The sequence below is a fragment of the Nannospalax galili genome, unplaced genomic scaffold (assembly GCF_000622305.1).
Source record: "Nannospalax galili isolate Female #2095 unplaced genomic scaffold, S.galili_v1.0 scaffold185, whole genome shotgun sequence".
In the NCBI taxonomy this organism is placed as follows: Eukaryota; Metazoa; Chordata; class Mammalia; order Rodentia; family Spalacidae; genus Nannospalax; species Nannospalax galili.
The window spans coordinates 719,553-738,264 of record NW_008355474.1 but is presented as its reverse complement, the minus strand read 5'-3'; the positions used below and the strand labels follow the sequence as shown (position 1 = coordinate 738,264).

At 41.5% G+C, this 18,712-nt stretch overlaps 1 protein-coding gene across 4 annotated transcripts in view; it reads right to left on the bottom strand.

Moving 5' to 3' along the window:
• Blm (BLM RecQ like helicase) overlaps nucleotides 1-18,712 on the bottom strand; it is a 113,485-nt gene that overhangs the window by 12,229 nt on the left and 82,544 nt on the right. For all 4 annotated transcript variants that reach the window (XM_008852772.3, XM_029555977.1, XM_029555976.1 and 1 more), the window contains 5 exons: nucleotides 14,840-14,946; nucleotides 13,442-13,602; nucleotides 11,305-11,500; nucleotides 8,121-8,311; nucleotides 5,242-5,380 (listed from right to left, as the gene is read on the bottom strand). In XM_008852772.3, the coding sequence (XP_008850994.1) occupies nucleotides 5,242-5,380; nucleotides 8,121-8,311; nucleotides 11,305-11,500; nucleotides 13,442-13,602; nucleotides 14,840-14,946 (794 nt within the window). The remainder of the gene's footprint in view (nucleotides 1-5,241; nucleotides 5,381-8,120; nucleotides 8,312-11,304; nucleotides 11,501-13,441; nucleotides 13,603-14,839; nucleotides 14,947-18,712) is intronic.

The following is an 18,712-nucleotide window of genomic DNA, read 5'->3' as shown; positions in this document are numbered from 1 at the left end:
GAAAGTTTTAACTTATAGAATCAGGAGTACTCTGCTCCTGGTGGGCTTGTGACATCAAGTACACACTACTGAGTGTGACTAAGAGGACAAAGATGACTTTACTTTTGGAGACAGGGTTCCACTACGTAGACTTGGATGAACTCAAACTTGTAGCAGTCCTGCCTCTCTATATTCCAAGTGATGGGATATCAGGTGTACACCATGTATACACATGTAAGAGTTACTGAGAAGCTGAAGAATGTGTGACATGTTTGATATAGGAATCTACGTTAAAAGTGTAACAGATGCAGTCAAACAAAGGTTTCTTTGAAAGGCATTTCAATCACAGCACTTAAAAAATTCTTTTAGAAGCTGGGCATGGTGGCACACAGCTGTAGTCCCAGCGCTTGGGAGGCAGAGGCAGGTGGATCTCTGTGAGTTCAAGGCCAGCCTGGTCTACATAGTGAGTTCCAGGACAGGTGGGGCTACAGGGGGACCCTGTCTCAAAAAGACAAAAAAAAAATTTTTTTAGGGGCTGGAGAGATGGCTCAGCGGTTGGGAGCATTGCTTGCTCTTGAAGAGGACCTGGATTCCATTCCCAGCACCTATATGGAGGCTAACAACTGTTTTTAACTGCAGTTTGAGGGGATCTGATACCCTCTTCCAACCTCTTCAGGCATTGCATGACATGGGTGCACTTACATACATGCAGGTAATACATTCATACACACAAAAGTAAAAATAATAAAATTAAATTTATTTTCTTTTTATGTGTATGAGTGTTTTGCCTGTATGTATGTAAGTGCAACTGTGCTGCACAGTACCCAAAGAGGACAGAAGAGGGCGTCAGATCCCCTGGAACTGGAGTTAAGGATGGTTGTTAGCTGCCATGTGGGGGCTGGGAACTGAACCTAGGTCTTTTGCAAGAGCACACAGTGTTCTTAACTGCTGAGCCGTCTCTCCAGCCTAAACATTAAAAAAAAATTATTTTTATTTTATGTGTATGAGTGTATTGCCTGCATGTATGTGAGTGCACCTGTGTCATGCAATGCTGCAGAGGTCATAAGAGGGCTTCGAATTCCCCTGGAACTGGAGTTAAGGATGGTTCATAGCCACCATGTGGGTGCTGGGAATCAAACCCGGGTCCTCTGCAAGAGCAGTCAGTGCTCTTAACCATTGAGCCATCTCTCCAGCTCCCAAGCATTTTTTTTTTTAATAATAGAAAAATATCCTGAGCCGGGCGTGGTGGCTCATGCCTTTAATCCTATCACTCAGGAGGCAGAGGCAGGTGGATCTCTGTGAGTTGGAGGCCAGCCTGGTTTATATAGTGCGTTCCAGGTCAGCTGGGGCTACAGGGAGACCCTGTCTCAAAAAAACCAAAAAAAAAAAAAAGAAAAGAAAAGAAAAGAAAAGAAAAATCGTGAAATGGAACATAAAATTAAGGGACTGACTGTATCTTGTCATATATAAATTATATGTTAGACAGTATAATAAATGTGATTGTGAGAAACACATTGTCTTGGTCCAGTAGTGGTAGCACATACCTGGTAATCCTATCACTTGAGGAACTCACACAGGAGGATTTTGAGTTTGAGCCACATAAAGAGAAACTGGGGAGGGAGGGAGGAAGGTAAGAGAGAGGGAGGGAACAAAGGAGGGAGGGAAGGAAGACAGGCAGGCAAGGAAGGCTGGTTAGCCACAATCCTACCCTACCCTTCCCTCTCCCCAGCTCGCTCTCTTCTCAAAGGCAATCACTTTTTATTTGTATCTGCAGTGCTAGGACTCAAGCCCAGGGCCTGTGACACGCTAGGCAAGTGCTCTACCACTAAGCTACACTTCTAGCCCATCAATTACCTTTTTAAAGTTTTATTTTTAGTGCTTCTGGTTACCTCCACATAGAAAATGAACTATTACAGTCCTCCCACCAGCTGGAATCACTATGTGACATCTATTTACTAACTGTCTACACCTTCAAAGATATACTACTGGCTCATCTATTGACTGTTTTTGTAGTTTAGACCAAACTGGCCTCTTTCTTTCCTACTATTACATGTAAGAAGCTATAATGAGGGGCTGGAGAGATGGCTCAGAACACTGGTTGTTCTTGTAAAAGACCTGGGTTCGAATCCTAGCACCTACATGGCAGCTAACAACTGTCTGTAACTCCAGTTCCAGGGGATCCAACAGCCTCGTCTGTCCTTTGAGGGCACTGCACCACACGGGTGCACTTACCTACATGAAGGCAATACACATACACATAAAATAAAATAAAAAAAAGAAGTTATGATGACCGGAAGTATCCTCACACTTCTTTTTTGTTGGTCTGTTTGAGACCCGGTCTTCCTGTAGCCCTAGCTGGCTTTGAACTCAGAGATCCACCTGTGTCTGCCTCCGAGTGCTGGGATTAAAGGCGTGTGCCACCATGACTGACCTATTAATAGTACCTTATTTTTATATCATTGAAATTGGCATTTATATCCTGCCTTGTTCTGTGACCATGGTTAAGTCTGTATGGATTAGAACTGCTTACATTATGACAAGCTTCCTTCTCTACTTAAAACAATGTTCTTGCAACCCAATGGAGAAAGCTTACTGCATAAATGGATCATTCTTCTTCTCCTCATTTATTTAAAATTGTGTTATGCTGGGCATGGTGCCATATCCCTTTAATCCCAGGGGGAGTTCAAGGCCACCCTTGTCTACCTAGTGAGTTCCAGGCCAGCTGGGGCTACAGGGAAATCCTGTCTCAAAAAAAAAAAAAAAAAAAAAAAAATCATGTTACAACTGTCTATTTTATATTTGATTGATCTTGGTTCTTTTATGTAATGTCTCCCTTAGAATTCTAATTCCCTTAGAATTCTAATTTTGCCCCTTTTTGTTGAGAAATAATATTTGTGTTATTCACTGTTAAATCATAAAAAAAATCATTTACTGTTAAATTCTAGCCAGGTATGGTGGCAGAGGCAGGCAGATCTTTTTGAGTCCCAGGCTAGGCCTGGTCTAAATAGCAAGTTTCAGGCCAACTAGGGCTACATAGTAAGAGCCGTGTCAAAAAAAAAAAAAATCTTGCTGGGTGCAACAGTATATGGCTTTAATCCTAGCACTTGGGAGGCAGAGGCAGGCAGAACTCTGTGAGTTTGAGGCCAGCAGGGCTACATAGTAAGATCCTGTCTCAAAAAACAAAAACCAGTAACACAGAGACCCACAATTAGCCAATGTACCAAGAACAAAAGGCTGCAGAGTACTTATCACTGAATAGGACAGCTATTTCAAACCTCTGCCTACCAAGGCTCAGGGATCATTGTGGAAGAGGAGGCAGAAAGATTGTAAGACCCAGAGGGGGTGGATGACCACAAGGAAACAGTCTTCCAGACAGCTGGTCATTTACTCATATGAACTCATAGCAATGGTGATAGCATGCACAAGTCCTGTGCAGGCTCAAACCAGACAAAACCCCATCACAGACATGGAGGAGTAAGAAATCCCAACCCAGCCTAAGAAACTTTTGGGAACTGATGGCTGCTGAGAGCAGGAGAGACAGTGTCTTACTGGGATGGGATTCTTGGTGGGCCCAGTGGATGAAACCACACTGAAGGACATTGGGGACAAATATCATACTCTATTGCCGGGCGTGGTGGAACGCCTTTAATCCCAGCACTCAGGAGGCAGGCTGATCTCTGTGCGTTTAAGGCCAGCCTGGTCTACATAGTGAGTTCCAGGCTATCTAGGGCTACAGGAAAACCCTGTCTCAAAAAGACTAAAAAAATAAAAAACCCAAATGATACTCTATAGGCCACATTTTATATATATGAGAGCTCATTAAATTGGGAGGGGGGCAGTGGGGGCATGGAGGGAGAGGGGATCTAAGAGTCATCAAACCATATTGTATAAAAAGCACAAAACAAAACAAGAAACAAAACTCTTACTTTTTTTTTGAGATGGGGTCTTATATAGACCAGACTGGCCTCAAATTCGCTATGCAACTGAGGATGAACCTGAACTTTTGATACTCCTGCCTCACCTCAGCTCTTACTCTCTATTTGCTGGCTGGGACCTGTTCTTGACTTTCCATTGTAATCTGGATAGATTACTTTCCAGTCCAGCTGCACAGCTGAGATTAGGGCCCTTCTTACTGGGCCCATGGGTCAGTGCTACTATGTACCGTCTTTCTTAGTCTTCTAGTCTTCCAGGGTTGCTGATATTCACCTAATGCCAGTCTGGTTTTAGCTCCTATTTTATCCTTCTAAAGCTTTCAGGAGTGTCTCTGAAGGACTCCTCAATATGCCATTATGGCATAAAAATTTAAGCAAAAGGCATCTGACTTTCTGAAATCCTTTATCTGCCAAAAAACAAAGTCAATCTAAAAGAACTCACTTGTCATCAATTCCTTCCAAAAACCAAACTGTGGTGGTTTGAATGAAAATGTCCCCAATAGGCTCCAAGTATTTGGACATTTTGTCCCCAGATGATGGCGCTGTTTTGGGAGGTTTTAGAAGGTGTGGCTATCCTGGAGGAAGCATGTCACTGGGGGTGGGCTTAGAGAATTCTTTAGCCTTGCCAGATCTCCAGTTGCTCTCTTGCTTCCTGTGCCTGTGTGATGATGTGAGAGCTTAGCTTCTGCTGCTTCTGCTCCAGCCACCTCCAGCCACCATGCCTCCTTGTCATGACGGACTGTAATTCCCCTGGAACCATAAACTCTTCCTTCTATAAATTGTTTTGGTCAGGGTTTCTATCACAGCAACAGAAAAGTGACTAATACACAAATCAAAACAAAAAATTAAGGAAGGCTGATCTTATAAGCAGAGATGAGAAGTTTCCATACCTCACTTAAACAGACACTGCCACTGTCCTCTGTAGTTTCCTAAGGGCCCATTAATCTTCCTAAAAGTCAACTGTTCTATCAATTCCCTTACCTTCTCTCCATCTCCTATTAAGATGGTATATAAAGCCAGGAGTGGGCTGGAGAGATGGCTCAGCAGTTAAGAGCATGACTGCTTTTGCAGGACCTGGGTTCAGTTCCTAGCACCAACATGGGCTAACAACAGGCTATAATTCCAGTTCCAGGGGATCTGATGCCCTCATCTGACCTCCACAGATATTGTATGACATGGGTACACTTACATACATGCAGAAAATACACTCATACACATCAAATAAAATAAAAAGAATAAATGAAATATCTAAAAATATACTTGAAGTCAATTCTTTAGATGTTTAATTTCAACTAATGGAATTCAAACACTAAAGCAGATAATGACTTACCCAAGAAAATGTCAACAAGCATATTCATAGTGAATCTTCCAGAAGGACTTATATTTCTTGTCCCTGGTGATAAACTGTGTTCTTGAACAAATCTTACAATATTTTTCACATCATCAGTCACATCTCTTGTTTTATAATCCTATGAATAAAAAGATTATCTTCTGCTATAATTAAGATAATGAGAGCCAAGTTATAAGATCTTAATATTAACTGTGGTAAGACTCATAACAACTCATTTCCATATGAAAAGTAAGAATAAAAACTAAAATTTCAAAGGTTTATTCCTAGCTGGGTGTGGTGGTGTATGCTTTTAATTCCAGGACTTGGGAGGCAGAGGCAGGTGGATCTTTGTGAGACTGAGGCCAGCCTGGTCTACATAGCAAGTTCCAGGTCACCTAGGGCCACATAGAAACCCTGTCTCAAATATAAAATGTCCATTGTTGTTTAAACTCTAGAATAACGAGCCCTCTATTCTAGATAGGTTACTGCTGCTTCACAGACACATATCTTGTCTTTCAACTACCTAAGAGCACTCCGTGGATAGGAAAAAAAAAAAGTCCCTCACACCTCCTAGAACAGTGCTTTGTCCCTCACGAGGTTATGACCTTTAGGGTGAAACAGTGCAATTCATGCATTTTATTCTCTTTTCAGTCTTTGGTGCCATAGTCAACCATACCTGTCATCTGTGGCTCCTTTGATTCTAGCCTGTGGTGAAAGCATCATGGCAGTGGGAGCCCATGGCAAAGGCTGCTTACCTCATGGTGGACAGGAAACAGAGAAAGACAGGAAGAGGCCAGGGAAGACACAACCCTGTGACTTAACTTCCTCCAACTAGACCCCTCCTTCTCTGTCCCCAGCATCTCCCAAACAGCATCTCCACTTGGCAGCCAGCCTTCAAGGCAATAGCTTCAGGCAGGGAAAAAATTCAAATTCAAGCTGAAATGGTGGTATATGCCTTTAATTCTAGCACTCTGGAGGCAGAGGCAGGTAGAGCTCTCTGAGTTTGAGGCCAGCATGTTCTACATAGCAAGTTTCAGGACAGACAGGGTTACATAGTGAGACGGTCTCAAAAACAAAAAACAAAAACCATCTTCCTCTAGTTCCTCTTCTCATTTTCCTCAGCTGTCCCCCAATTCTCCCACCTTTTAAATGATCCTTGGGCCTTCATTTACCCTAGTCTTCTATATTAACATGTATCCTAAATTCCTAGACCAGAGCCTGTTATAGAGCAGGTACTCAACAAATACCTGCTGACTGTGAGAACTGATTAGCAATGTTTCTAGGGTAAGGTGGATGGAGAAGGTCATGAATCTGTAGATTCCACACCAAGAGTAAATTACCCTCTGCTCTGTCTAGCGCTGCATAGCTTTAGCACTACTCATTATACAGTATTATATGTCTGCCTCCCTTCTAGGCTATGACTTGGTCCCAGTACACTGAAGATATTTTAAATAATATACCCAGTGTGCAAATGTTCTGTATCTAGTAAGGCATCACAAACATTAAAACAGGAAACTATATGCCAGGTGTGGTGGCTCATGTCTGCAATCTCAATACATGGAATCTGAGACAGGAGGATCACTGCAGGCTTGAGACCAGCCTGGGCTACTTAATGAGTTCCAAGACAGTCTGGGCTACTATCTAGTTTGATTTCTATTGGCGTGATAAAACACTCCAACCTAAAGCAACTTAGGGGAGGAAAAGGTTTATTTAACCTTACTGGTTAGTTCATTAATAAGGGAAGTAAGGGCAGGAACTCAAGCAGGGGCTTGAAGCAGAAACCACAAAGGAACGCTGCTTGCTGGCGTGCTTGCAGGTTCATGCTTAGCTAGATTCTTTGTACAGCCCAAGACCACCTGTTTAGAGAAAGATGCTGCTGACAGTGAGCTAGATCTTCCTGCATCAATTCACAAGACAATCCTTAACAGAAATGACACAGGCTAATCTGATCCGGGGGAATCCCTCAATTAAGGCTGCCTTCTCAGGTGACTCCAGACTGTGTCAAGTTCACAATTAAAGATGTTGTTTTTTTCAAAAGGGGGTGGTGGTGGCATGGGGATATAGTTTTTTGGCAGAGCACGTGCCTAGCATGCTTGAGGCTCGAGGATCAATCCCAGTATAGGGGAAGTTATGTGTGTAAAACGGTCAGAAGCACAATAAGCATGTAATGCACGAATTTAGCAGCTCCCTGGGTTATTTTAGGGCAGACAATACCAAAATTATCCAGGACCATGTCCTTATTCTTTTTTTAAGACATGATCACACAATGTATCCCAGGCTGGTCTTAAATTCTCTGACCTCCTTGTTTCAGTCTCTTAACTGTTGGGATTACATTACCACGTCCGTTCTTTACAGTTATACAAACAAGTGCTTTTTCAAACACAATATATATTATTACTACTGTTTTGAGGATGAGATCTCTAAACATAGGTTATAGTTGAATTTAAAATATCCCACTTGCACATGTTGATCTTTCTTATTTTTATTTTATTTATTTTTTAAGACAGGGTTTCATGTAAGCTCAGGTTGGCCTTAAACTCACTGTATAGCCAAGGATATCCTTGAATTTTCTAATCCTCCTGCCTCCCAAGTACTGGGATTATAAACACGCACTACCATATCTGACCTACTTTTTAAAAATTGAGAACAACACATGTTGGCAATTTCCTTAATTATTATGTCATTAAAAAATGTCTTATTAAGCCGGGCGTGGTGTTGTTCACCTTTAGTCCCAGCACTTGGGAGGCAAAGGCAGGTGGATCTCTGTGAGTTCAAGGTCAGCCTGGTCTACATAGTGAGTTCCAGGCCAACTGGGGCTATAGGAAGACCCTGTCTCAAAAAAATTTAAAAAAAAAAAAAAAAAAAAAGTCTTATTTTACCTTTGTTTTACAGCAATTGTCACAAGAAACATCTGGGTATTTCTTACAAAAATCAGGGTCAAATCCATTTTCCCCAAAGTAAGCCAAAAGCTGTATTCTTCTGCATTCTGTTATATTTTCACAGTAATGTACCATGCTATACAAATTATTGAAGTGAGTCTCTTTTGTATGATAATTTCCATCTTTTTCCGCTAAAAGAGATGAAGAGCATAGTAAAAATATAATTACTACAATTGAAAACTAAGCAAATATAAAAGCTATATTTAGAATAGATTCCTATAACTTTTTCTTTTTTAAGGACAAGGTCATGCTATGGTTGTTTGGGCTTAAATAATCCTGTTGCCTCAGTTTCCTGAGCACTGGGATTATAGGCATGTGCTATCATGCCCTGATAGATTTAAATATTAAATAAGAAAATTATGGGCTAGATATGTAGCTTAGCAGTTGAGCACTGGCTGCTCTTACAGAAGAACCTGGGTTCAGATCCCAGCACCCACCCACAAAATGGCTCATAACTGCCGTTAATCCAGTACCAGGAGACCTAATGCCCTCTTCTGGCCTTCATAGGCATTACATGACACAGATGCACTTACACACATGCAGGCAAAACACTCATGTATATAAAAATAAAAAGAAAATTACTCAAGGTTTTAATTTTACAGGAATGTTAGATTTTCCCCCTCCTTCTTTCTTTCTTTTTGTTTTTTGAGGCACAGTTATACACTATAGCCTTGGTGGGCCTTCAACCTGTGTAGTCCTCTTCCCTTAGCTTCTGAAGTGCTGGGATTACTGGAATGAGCTACCATGCCATAGAATGTTGTTTTTAAACTGAATTCTCTCTCTCTCTCTCTCTTTCCTCCTGTCTTTTTGGGACAGGGTCTCCCTGTAGCCACAACTGGCCTAGATTCATTATGGAGACCAGGCTGGCCTCAAACTTCACAGAGGTCCATCTGCCTCTGTCTCCCAAGTGCTGGGATTAAAGGTGTGCACCACCACACCCAGCACAATGTAATAAAAATTTAAAAGCAGGTGTGCATTTTTTAAAAATTTTATTTTATTATTTTTATTTTATGTGTATGGGTGTATTACCTACATATATGGAAGTGCACTCATGTTGTACAATGCCTGCAGAGGTCAGAAGAGGGCATTGGATCCCCTGGAACTGGAGTTACAGATAGTTGTTAGCTGCTCTGTGGGTGCTGGGAATCAAACCTGGGACTTCTGCAGAACATTCAGTGTTCTTAACTGCTGAGCCATCTCTCTAGCTCAGGTGTGCATTTTCTATTAACAGATAATCATGGTTACTTAAGAATATAATTACTTTTTTCTTCCACATTATGAGTATTATTTTTTCAATTGGTTGCTAGGTTATCATGATTTAAATACTTATTAACTTGTTTGGGCTTACCAATATAAATATTATTTGAGTTATGAAAAGTCATATCTTGATAAACCCATCGTAAGGTGAAAATATCACACATGTGACAATGCACTTAATGCATCTAACCTACTGAAGATCTTGGTTAGCAGCACAGCCTACCATACAGTGCTGGTTGCTGACCCTTGTGATTATAAGGCTGGCTTCCAGCTGAGACTGCCACCACCCCATACTACAAGACTAGACTTTTATTTCTTGAGCTCATAAAGATAGCAACATTAAAAATTCAATAGAGCCAGGCATGGTGGTGCACATCTTTAATCCCAGCACTCAGGAGGCAGAGGCAGGCAGATCTCTGTGAAACAGAGGCCTGCCTGGCTCCATAGTGACTTCCAGGCGAGCTGGGGTTACAGGGAGACCCTATCTCAAAAAAAAAAAAAAAGAATAGCTAGGTGTGGTGGTACATGCCTTTAATCCCAGCACTTGGGAGGCAGAGGCAGGCAAATCTCTGTGAGTTTGGAGCCAGCTTGGTCTACATTGAGAGTTCCAAGGCAGCTGGGGCTACAGAGAGACCCTGTCTCAAAAAGACCAAAACATACAAACAAACAATCAAAAAAATGAAAAGGGAGGGGGTGCTGGTGAGATCCCTGGGATCCACATGGTGGAGGAGAGAACGGATTTCCATAAGTTGCTTTCTGATCTCTACTGTTTAAAAAACATTCACCCCTTGCCAATTGCCCTCACAACAAATAAGTGCAATTAAGAAAAAGATTTGGGTTGGGCATGATGGCGCATACCTTTAATCCCAGCACTCAGGAGGCAGAGGCAGGCAGATCTCTGTCAGTTCCAGGACAGCTGGGGCTACAGGGAGACCCTGTCTCAAAAACAAACAAACAAAAGAATCAAGAATCCCCCCTCCCAGCCTGCACCTATAGCTTAAGTGTGTACTATCCTTTTTGTAAGCTCTTCTCTCTCCCTTAATGCCCGTGCTTAAAAATAAAAATAAGCCAAGCATGGTAGTTGAGAAAAGGGCCACAGAGAGTTGAATTTTTCAGAATTTCAGAATTATCATATTTTGGGGGGCAACAACTAAAGAGTTCAAAATAAAAGTAACTTTGCTATCTTTTTATTATAGAAATAATGCACGTATATTGTAAAAGAAAAAAAAAAAAAAAAAAAAAAAAAAAAAAAAAAAAAGGAAAAAAACTTGGGGCTGGAGAAACGGCTCAGCAGTTTAAGAGCACTGGCTGCTCTTATGGAGAACCCAGATTCCTGTTCCCAGTACCCAGATGGTGACTAAAAACCATCTGTAACTACAGTTCCAAGGGATCCAATGCCCTCTTCTGGCCTCCATGGGCACCGTATGCATGTGGTGCACTTACATGTAGGCAAAACACCCACACCCCCCCACACAAAAAAGACAAAAAATTGGAATGTGGTACATGAAACTTCATTATTTTCTCTTTTTTATTTTTCTTGGAAATGTATGTTATATGTAAGGGTGCATGAAAAAATCAGACCTGGAAAGACATAAAGGAAACCAGTATCCTGACTTTTTCCTTGGGGAAGTTTAGGAAGGCCTGGTGTAGAAATTTCTGCTTTGTGCACATGTTTATCATTTGATTTTATCAAACAAGCATGTGTTATTTGTATAATAAACAAAAATAAAATTTCCAAAATATATTAAATGCCTCTATTTTTCTATGACTATATAATGAAAACAGGACCCATGTACCATAATAGTAGGCATAGACTGCTTTCATGGGGTGGAATATGACAGAATGTAGTCAGTAGCTCTTGGCTTACTCATTATAAGTCTCTTCAGTCTGGTCACATCATGATAGGCATAGAACAGCACACAGTGGGATATTTCCCCATCCCTTCCAGCTCTTCCAGATTCTTGGTAGTAACCCTCCACAGATTTAGGTAGAGATGCATGAATCACAAATCTCACATCAGGTTTGTCAATTCCCATTCCAAATGCAATTGTTGCACAAATAACCTGATACGAAATTTAAAAAAGCCTATTAGATTCACAATGCATTTAAAGGAATGTTATAATAATAGATACTCCTATCTACTTCTCCTTGTAGCCCCAGGTCTCTTGGAACTCTCTATGTAGACCAGGCTGGCCTAGAATTCACAGAGATCAGCCTGCCTCTGTCTCCCAAGTGCTGGGATTATAGGCAAGCACCACTATACCCAGCAACAACCTGATATCTTAAATTTGTTCCCAGTATTTAGCATGACTAAGGTGAGATTTTCATATCACTAACTTGCAATTCTATTCAACCTAAGAAGGTAAAGCATGCTCAGGGTGGCAGGCTCTTTCTTGTGACTTGGTATTATCATGCGAAGGAATCAGAATCAATTGCGATCAGCCCTTTGTGTGCTACAGCCCTTTGTGTGCTACAGTATTTGACCCCTGTTTCTGATATGGATATATGGTGGGATGCTTACATAGCCATGGCATCCAGGTTAAGGTCTATAAGCAACATCCTCTTGTGTTCCAGGAAGGCACCTGCAAACCTCAGAAATAATTGCTGCTAGTTCCTCACATACTTAGGAACAATGACATTCCCACCTGCTCCAGTTCTTTCCACATGGACTAATTAATCATTTATTGACTTATTCAACAGCTGATTTCAAAGTCAAAGCTTATGAAATTTTAACTGCAGATAAAAGTCTGAACTGCTTATACAAAAACAAAATGAAACAACAAAAGCCATAAAAACAAAACACAAGAGCCAATTTCAGGAGCTTGAAAAATCTGTTTTCAAGAATATCTATTTTAGAGACCAGAGAGATGGCTCAATGGTTAAAAGTGTATAATGCTTAGGTGTGGTGGTGCATGCCTTTAATTCTAGCACTGGGAGATCTCTGTGAGTTCAGTCAGTCTGGTCTATATAATGAGTTCCAGGCCAGCTATGGGTACAGGAAGACCCTGTCTCAAAAAGACAAAACAAAACACCCCCCCCCCAAAAAAACAACCAAAAATGTATACTGCTCTTGCAGAGGACCTGAGTTCAGTTTTCAGCACTCACATAGGGTGGTTCATAACCACCTGTAACTTTAGCTCCAAGGTAATTCAATACCTCTCTGAACTCCGAGGGCATTAGCACTCACGTGTGTTCCCCCTTCCCCTACATATACAGGACCATCTGGGAAGATTGGAGTCTATATTTATTTCAGTGAAGATAAATCAATGAAATTTTCTGAACTTTTTGTATATCTGAAAAACATTTTTTTCTTTCCTTTGTTTTCAAAGCAGGATCTCACACAGTAGTTCAGCCTGGTCTGGACTCTTGGGCAAACCTCTTGCCTCAGCCTCCACTGAGCCATCCCTCCAGCCCGCTGCTTATCTTTAAGATTAAAAACAAGCCAGGGGCTGGCAAGATGGCTCACCAAACAAAGGTGTTTGTCACCAAGTCTGATGACCTGAGTTTGATCCCCAGGATCCACATGGTAGAAAAGAACTGACTTCTGTGTTGTCTTCTGATCTCTACACAACATGCAGCAAGGCATACACATGCTACACACATAGAAATTAATTACAAAAAATTAATTTACAAAAAGCAAACCAGGTAGGAGGTGGATACAGGAAGGTTGCTGTTGTAAGTTTGAGGCTGGCCTCAACTTCAGAGCAAGACTCAGTTTCAAAAAAAAGAAAGAAAACAGGGGCTGGAGAGATGACTCAGCAGTTAAGAGCACTGACTGCTCTTACAGAGGACCTGGGTTCGATTCCCAGCGCTCACATGGCAGCTACGAGGCAGAGGCAGAGGCAGGTGGATCTCTGTGAGTTCAAGGCCAGCCTGGTCTACATAGTGAGTTCCAGGACAGCTGGGGCTACAGGAGACCCTGTTTCAAAAAAAAAAAAAAAAAAAAAAAAAGAAAACAAAAATTGCATTCCATGTTCACGTTTGCTGATTTCTACAAGTGTCACCTGGCAGCCGTCTTGATTGATCCACTTGTGCTGCACTGCATCTCTGGCAGAATCACTGAGGCCAGCATGGTAAGCCAGAGCAGCAAGACCATCTTTCTGTAAGGTGTCAGCCATTGTGTCACATTCCCGCCTTGAGAGGCAGTAAATTATCCCTGAGTCATCTGCCAAGAAACCAAAACAGTATTAAGAAATGAGACTTTTTTTTTTTTTTGGTCTTTTTTGAGACAGCATCTCCCTGTAGCTCCAGCTGTCCTGGAACTCACTATGTAGACCAGGCTGGCCTTGAACTCACAGAGATCCACCTGCCTCTGCCTCTGCCTCCCTAAGTGCTGTGATTAAAGGCGTGTGCCACCACACCCGGCAAGAAATGAGACTTTTAACTTAAATAACAATACAATTTACATCATGTTTTCAGAAATATATGAACCATAAATAGATCTCTATAGCATTCTTATAAACAGAATGATCATACAGAATAGTTCAAGCAAGGGATTCATGAACACTGTGGAAATAAGATTGGATTTTTAATACTGTTCCTGGGAAGGCAACCTAGACTAATCTGGGCTCCATTTCATACTGGCTTTACAACTGCGAGCCACCAGATAGAAATTTTGTAGAAATGTATGACATAAGTTATTAAGAGCCCGATAAACACCTCTTAACTCAGTTCCCTTCTAGGAAACTAACACAGGAAATAAAATGATTTGAAGACTCACACTAAAAATTTTGGTAAGAGCTGGGAGCTGGGCATGGTGATATGCCTTTAATCTCAGGCCTTGGGAGGCAGAGACAGGTGGATCTCTGTGAGGCTAGCCTGGTCTACACAGTGAGTTTCAGGCCAGCCAGAGCTGCATAGCAGGACCCTGTCATAATATATATATTTTAAAGACAGAAGCTCAATGGGCAACATATGCAAATAATTAAGATAGGGGACTGTGAAATAAATATACTGTAACTATTAAAAGTATTTTCTAAGTTTATAAAGGCCATGGAAAAATGCCTAAGATGTTGAAAATGGGTTACGTGGAAAATTGCATGAAAGTGAGAATCTCATTTTAGTTAGCATAATACAAAAGCAAGCACACTTGGGAGAAGGCACTGAAACAAAGGACTGTGTTATTCATACACTGAGAGAAGCCAGAAAAAAGATACTGAAACCAAGAGTTATAATGCAGGTGTGTAGGAGGGCATATTTAATATAGTTTTGTTAGGATATATTGTTATTTAACCAAATGAAATTTCAAAATTATAATATTCCCCATAAATAGCAAGTTAGTGCTATCATAATGCAAAAAGGAATGTTTAATATGCAATTTTATATAATCTATTGTAGTGCAGTACTGAAAAGACCTTTTATCTACTACTTTTGGACATAATTCATTACATGGCTGTACTCACATGGGTGATGCTTTCTGATCCATTCTAAGCAATCAAATGCCACTTTTTTAGGCTTTTTTGGTAACACATAATATTTCAGGTTATGTCTGTTAAAGCTCATGCTAAACCTAAAAGAAGACCCAAACATAAAATTTAATTACTATGAGAAAATATAGCTGTAGTCATTAGTGTAGACTATGTTCCACCCCAAATCCTTACTACCAATGCCATGGCATTAGGAGGCAAGCCTTTGGGAGGCAATTAGGTGGAGAGAGTAGATTCAACAAGGAGATTAGGGGCTATATAAAGATAGAGGAGACGGCTCAGCTGTTAGAATGGCTTACTCAGTTCAGAGGACCTGAGTTAGATCCCAGCACACATATCAGGCAGCTCACAAATGTCTTTAACTCCAGCTCCAAGGAATTCAATGTCTTCTGGCCTTCGTGGGTGCTCACATATACATGTGTGTATACACACACACACACACAGACACACACACACACACACACACACCTTTAAAAAAACAAAGAGGGGCTAGAGAGATGGCTCAGTGGTTAAGAGCACTGACTGCTCTTGCAGAGGACCCAGATTCGATTCCCAGCACCCACATGATGGCTATGAACCTTAACTCCAGTTCCAGGGGAATCCGAAGCCCTCTTCTGACCTCCATGGCACGACACGGGTGCACTCACATACATGCAGGCAATACACTCATACACATAAAAATAAAAATAATAAATAAAATAGTAAAAAAAAAATTTAAAAAATAAAAAACAAAGAAACAAAATACACGGAAACCTTAGTGACTCTTCCCTCAAAAATAAGTATGGCTCCAATGGGACCATCACCATCTACAAACCAGGATGAGGGCCTCACCAGACACAGAATCTATTCGAACACTGATTTTGTTTTCCCAGCTTCCAGAACCATGAGAAATAAATTTGTTTTTGAGCCACCCAGTCTATTATACTGTTATAGCAGTCTAAACAGAGGAAGGTATCTTCAAATACTAAATACTGACTTCCTACAATGCAAACTTAACTAGCAAGCTGTCTTAAATTGAACATTACTACAGATAACATAATGGAACACTGAAATGAACATTTTAGAGTAAAAGTTAAAGGATGGGTGATACAGAAAGAAAGTCCACGGGACTAGATGATGGAAAATGAGTACTGCAGCCGAAACACAAGGTAGAAAAGATTAGGCAGGTCAAGAGATCAGTCTCAAGGGTGAGGTGGCTTAAAAGCAGAGGTGGAGACTGGGGAGATGGCTCAGTGGATAAGGTGCTTACTGCACAATCATAAGGACCTAAGTTTGGATTTCCAACACACACACACACACACACACGCACGCACGCACGCACGCACGCACAAACTGGGCACAGTGGCATGGTGAAGATATGAGGGATCACAGGGCTCACCTGGCCAGCCAGCCTACCGAATTGCTAAGTTCCAGGTTCAGTGAGAAACCTTGTATCAATAGTTAAAGTACAGAGGGAGGAAGACACCTGACATTGACTTCTGGCTTATGCACACACAGGCACAAGGGCATGTACCCAGACATACACTAAAAACATGTATATGCCACACACACACAAAATTTTTTTTTTCTTTTTTTTGGTCTTTTTATGAGACAGGGTCTCTCTGTAGCCTGTAGACCAGGCTGACCTTGAACTCAGAGATCGCCTGCCTCTACCTCCCTAGGGCTGGGATTAAAGGCATGTGCTACCACACCCTGCTAAACAATCTTATTTTTAAAAAGCAGACATAGCTAAAAGTTTAAACGATTAAAGGAAAATGGCACAATAACTAAATAAAAGTAATCTGAAAAAAATTAAAGAGAAGTCGGGCAAACACCTTTAATACTAGCACTTGAGAGGCAGGGCAGGTGGATCTCTGTGAGATGGAGGCTAGCCTGATCTATATAGCAAGTTCTATGCCAGCTGGAGCTACAGGGAAACCCTGCCTCAAGAAAACAAAAACAAACAAAAAAAGTAAAAAAAAAGTAAAAAAAAAAAAAAGGTCAGTGTACACATATGCATGAACTAACTCAACAAATGTAATAAAAAAATTATTTTTTGAGACAAAGTCTCACTATTTAGCCCTGCTCACTTGGAATGGGCTATGTAGACTATGCTGATCTTAACTCACAGAGATCTGCCTGTCTGTCTCCCAAGTGCTGGGCTTAAAGGTGTATGCTATCATATCTGGCTAAAAATATTTCAAAAGAAAATGAAAATCATAGAGGAAATATACACATTTTTAGATTAGCGTGTTCCCACGTTACGACTGTACATACAGAGCTGATTTAGGGATCATAGGAGAGGGTCCCAGAAATCATGTGGTGACTCTGACACGCATGCTCCTCTTCCTCTAGATGGCTGCTCTTGGCACCCCATTTCCTCTTCATGTTTCCTTAGCTCATTCTCTGCATTATCTTTGGTCCTGTATTTGTAGACTCTTCTGTGAATTCTTCCCTTCTGTCTCTGGGTATCTTATAGGGCCACAATTCCAAGAGCACTAACTGCTTCTCTTGCCCCTATACTCTATCCTTCACCTCACTTTCCCTCCCAGGATAGGTTTCTCAGAAGACAGTTAGTCCTTACCCAAGTAATCATATACCCAATTCCAATTCTCATCACATCTATTCTTTGTCTGCCACTATCATTCTACTACAATTCTGCTGTTATATTTTCTTCTTCATAACTTTGAAAAAAATTATTTTGTGCCAGGTGTGGTGGCACATGCCTTTAGTCCCAGCACTCAGGAGGCAGAGGCAGGCGGATCTCTGTGAGTTTGAGGCCAGCTGGGGCTACAGGGGGACTGTGTCTCAAAAAGCCCCCCCCCCAATTATTTATTTTGCATTGGGTAGAGGGCATGGTGCATGTGGGGAGGTCAGAGAACAACCTGCAGGAGTTGGTTCTCTCCTTCCATCACATTGGTTCTGGAACTTGGTGGAAAGCACCTTTATCTACTGAACAATCTCTTTAGAACTAAAGAAAGGTGAGGGGATCACTACAGGATCCCCAGTCCTAGGACTTTCTACTGGTTTAGGTGTCTCCTCTGTCCAGTCCATAGGAAAAACACCTTGGCATAAGTTGAAGGTGGAGCACATATCTGCCTGAAAGGACAGAAGGAAACCACCATTAACTGCAGTAACCCTTGGTAGGGAGATTGCTTGTATATGGGGTTAGGAACAAAGGTGAGGAAGAGAACTGTCTTGTACTCTAAACTCAAAACTAAATGGGTTCCACAACAAGCAGTGGTGGCAGGAGAATGTTCGTGCAGTGGCAGGCAGTCTTTCAGATCCCTCTCTCTGACATCCCCTTCTGCTCTACATGGTTGGCTACCTTAGAGAGCAAACACCCACCCTTACAACTTTCCACGTCAGTGGGGCTTTCTCTACACCTGACTTCTCTATCTCTTCTTCCTCTGCTTATTCCTTAGATGAGAAGCACCTCCAAATACCTCTCCATTATCTCTGTCTGCACTCTCACAGCTTTAAACTGCACCCAAACACCACTCCTGTAGGTCTCAACTAGCCTTTGGCTGAGGCTGCTTTTTGGAGTTCTGAACCACATTCCAACCTGTTTAGACCAGTGGTCTAAGACTGGGGTATGCATGCCCTTAGGGCTTCTTGAAGACTTTGCAAGGGTGTACCAAGCTGAGAAGGCTTTAAGGGAGTTTTCCCTAAGAAAGACCAGAGAATTCGCCTACCCCCCACTCCAGATACCCTGCTGTTATTCCTTTCCCATTTCACATGCCCCCTCCCACTTTCTAAACACAATCAAATCTCACCTTTTATCCATTCAGAATTTTACCACCATGCCTAGGTCCAGACATAAAAACCTCTAGGACATCAAACAAAACAAAACAAACTACACATGGGTGT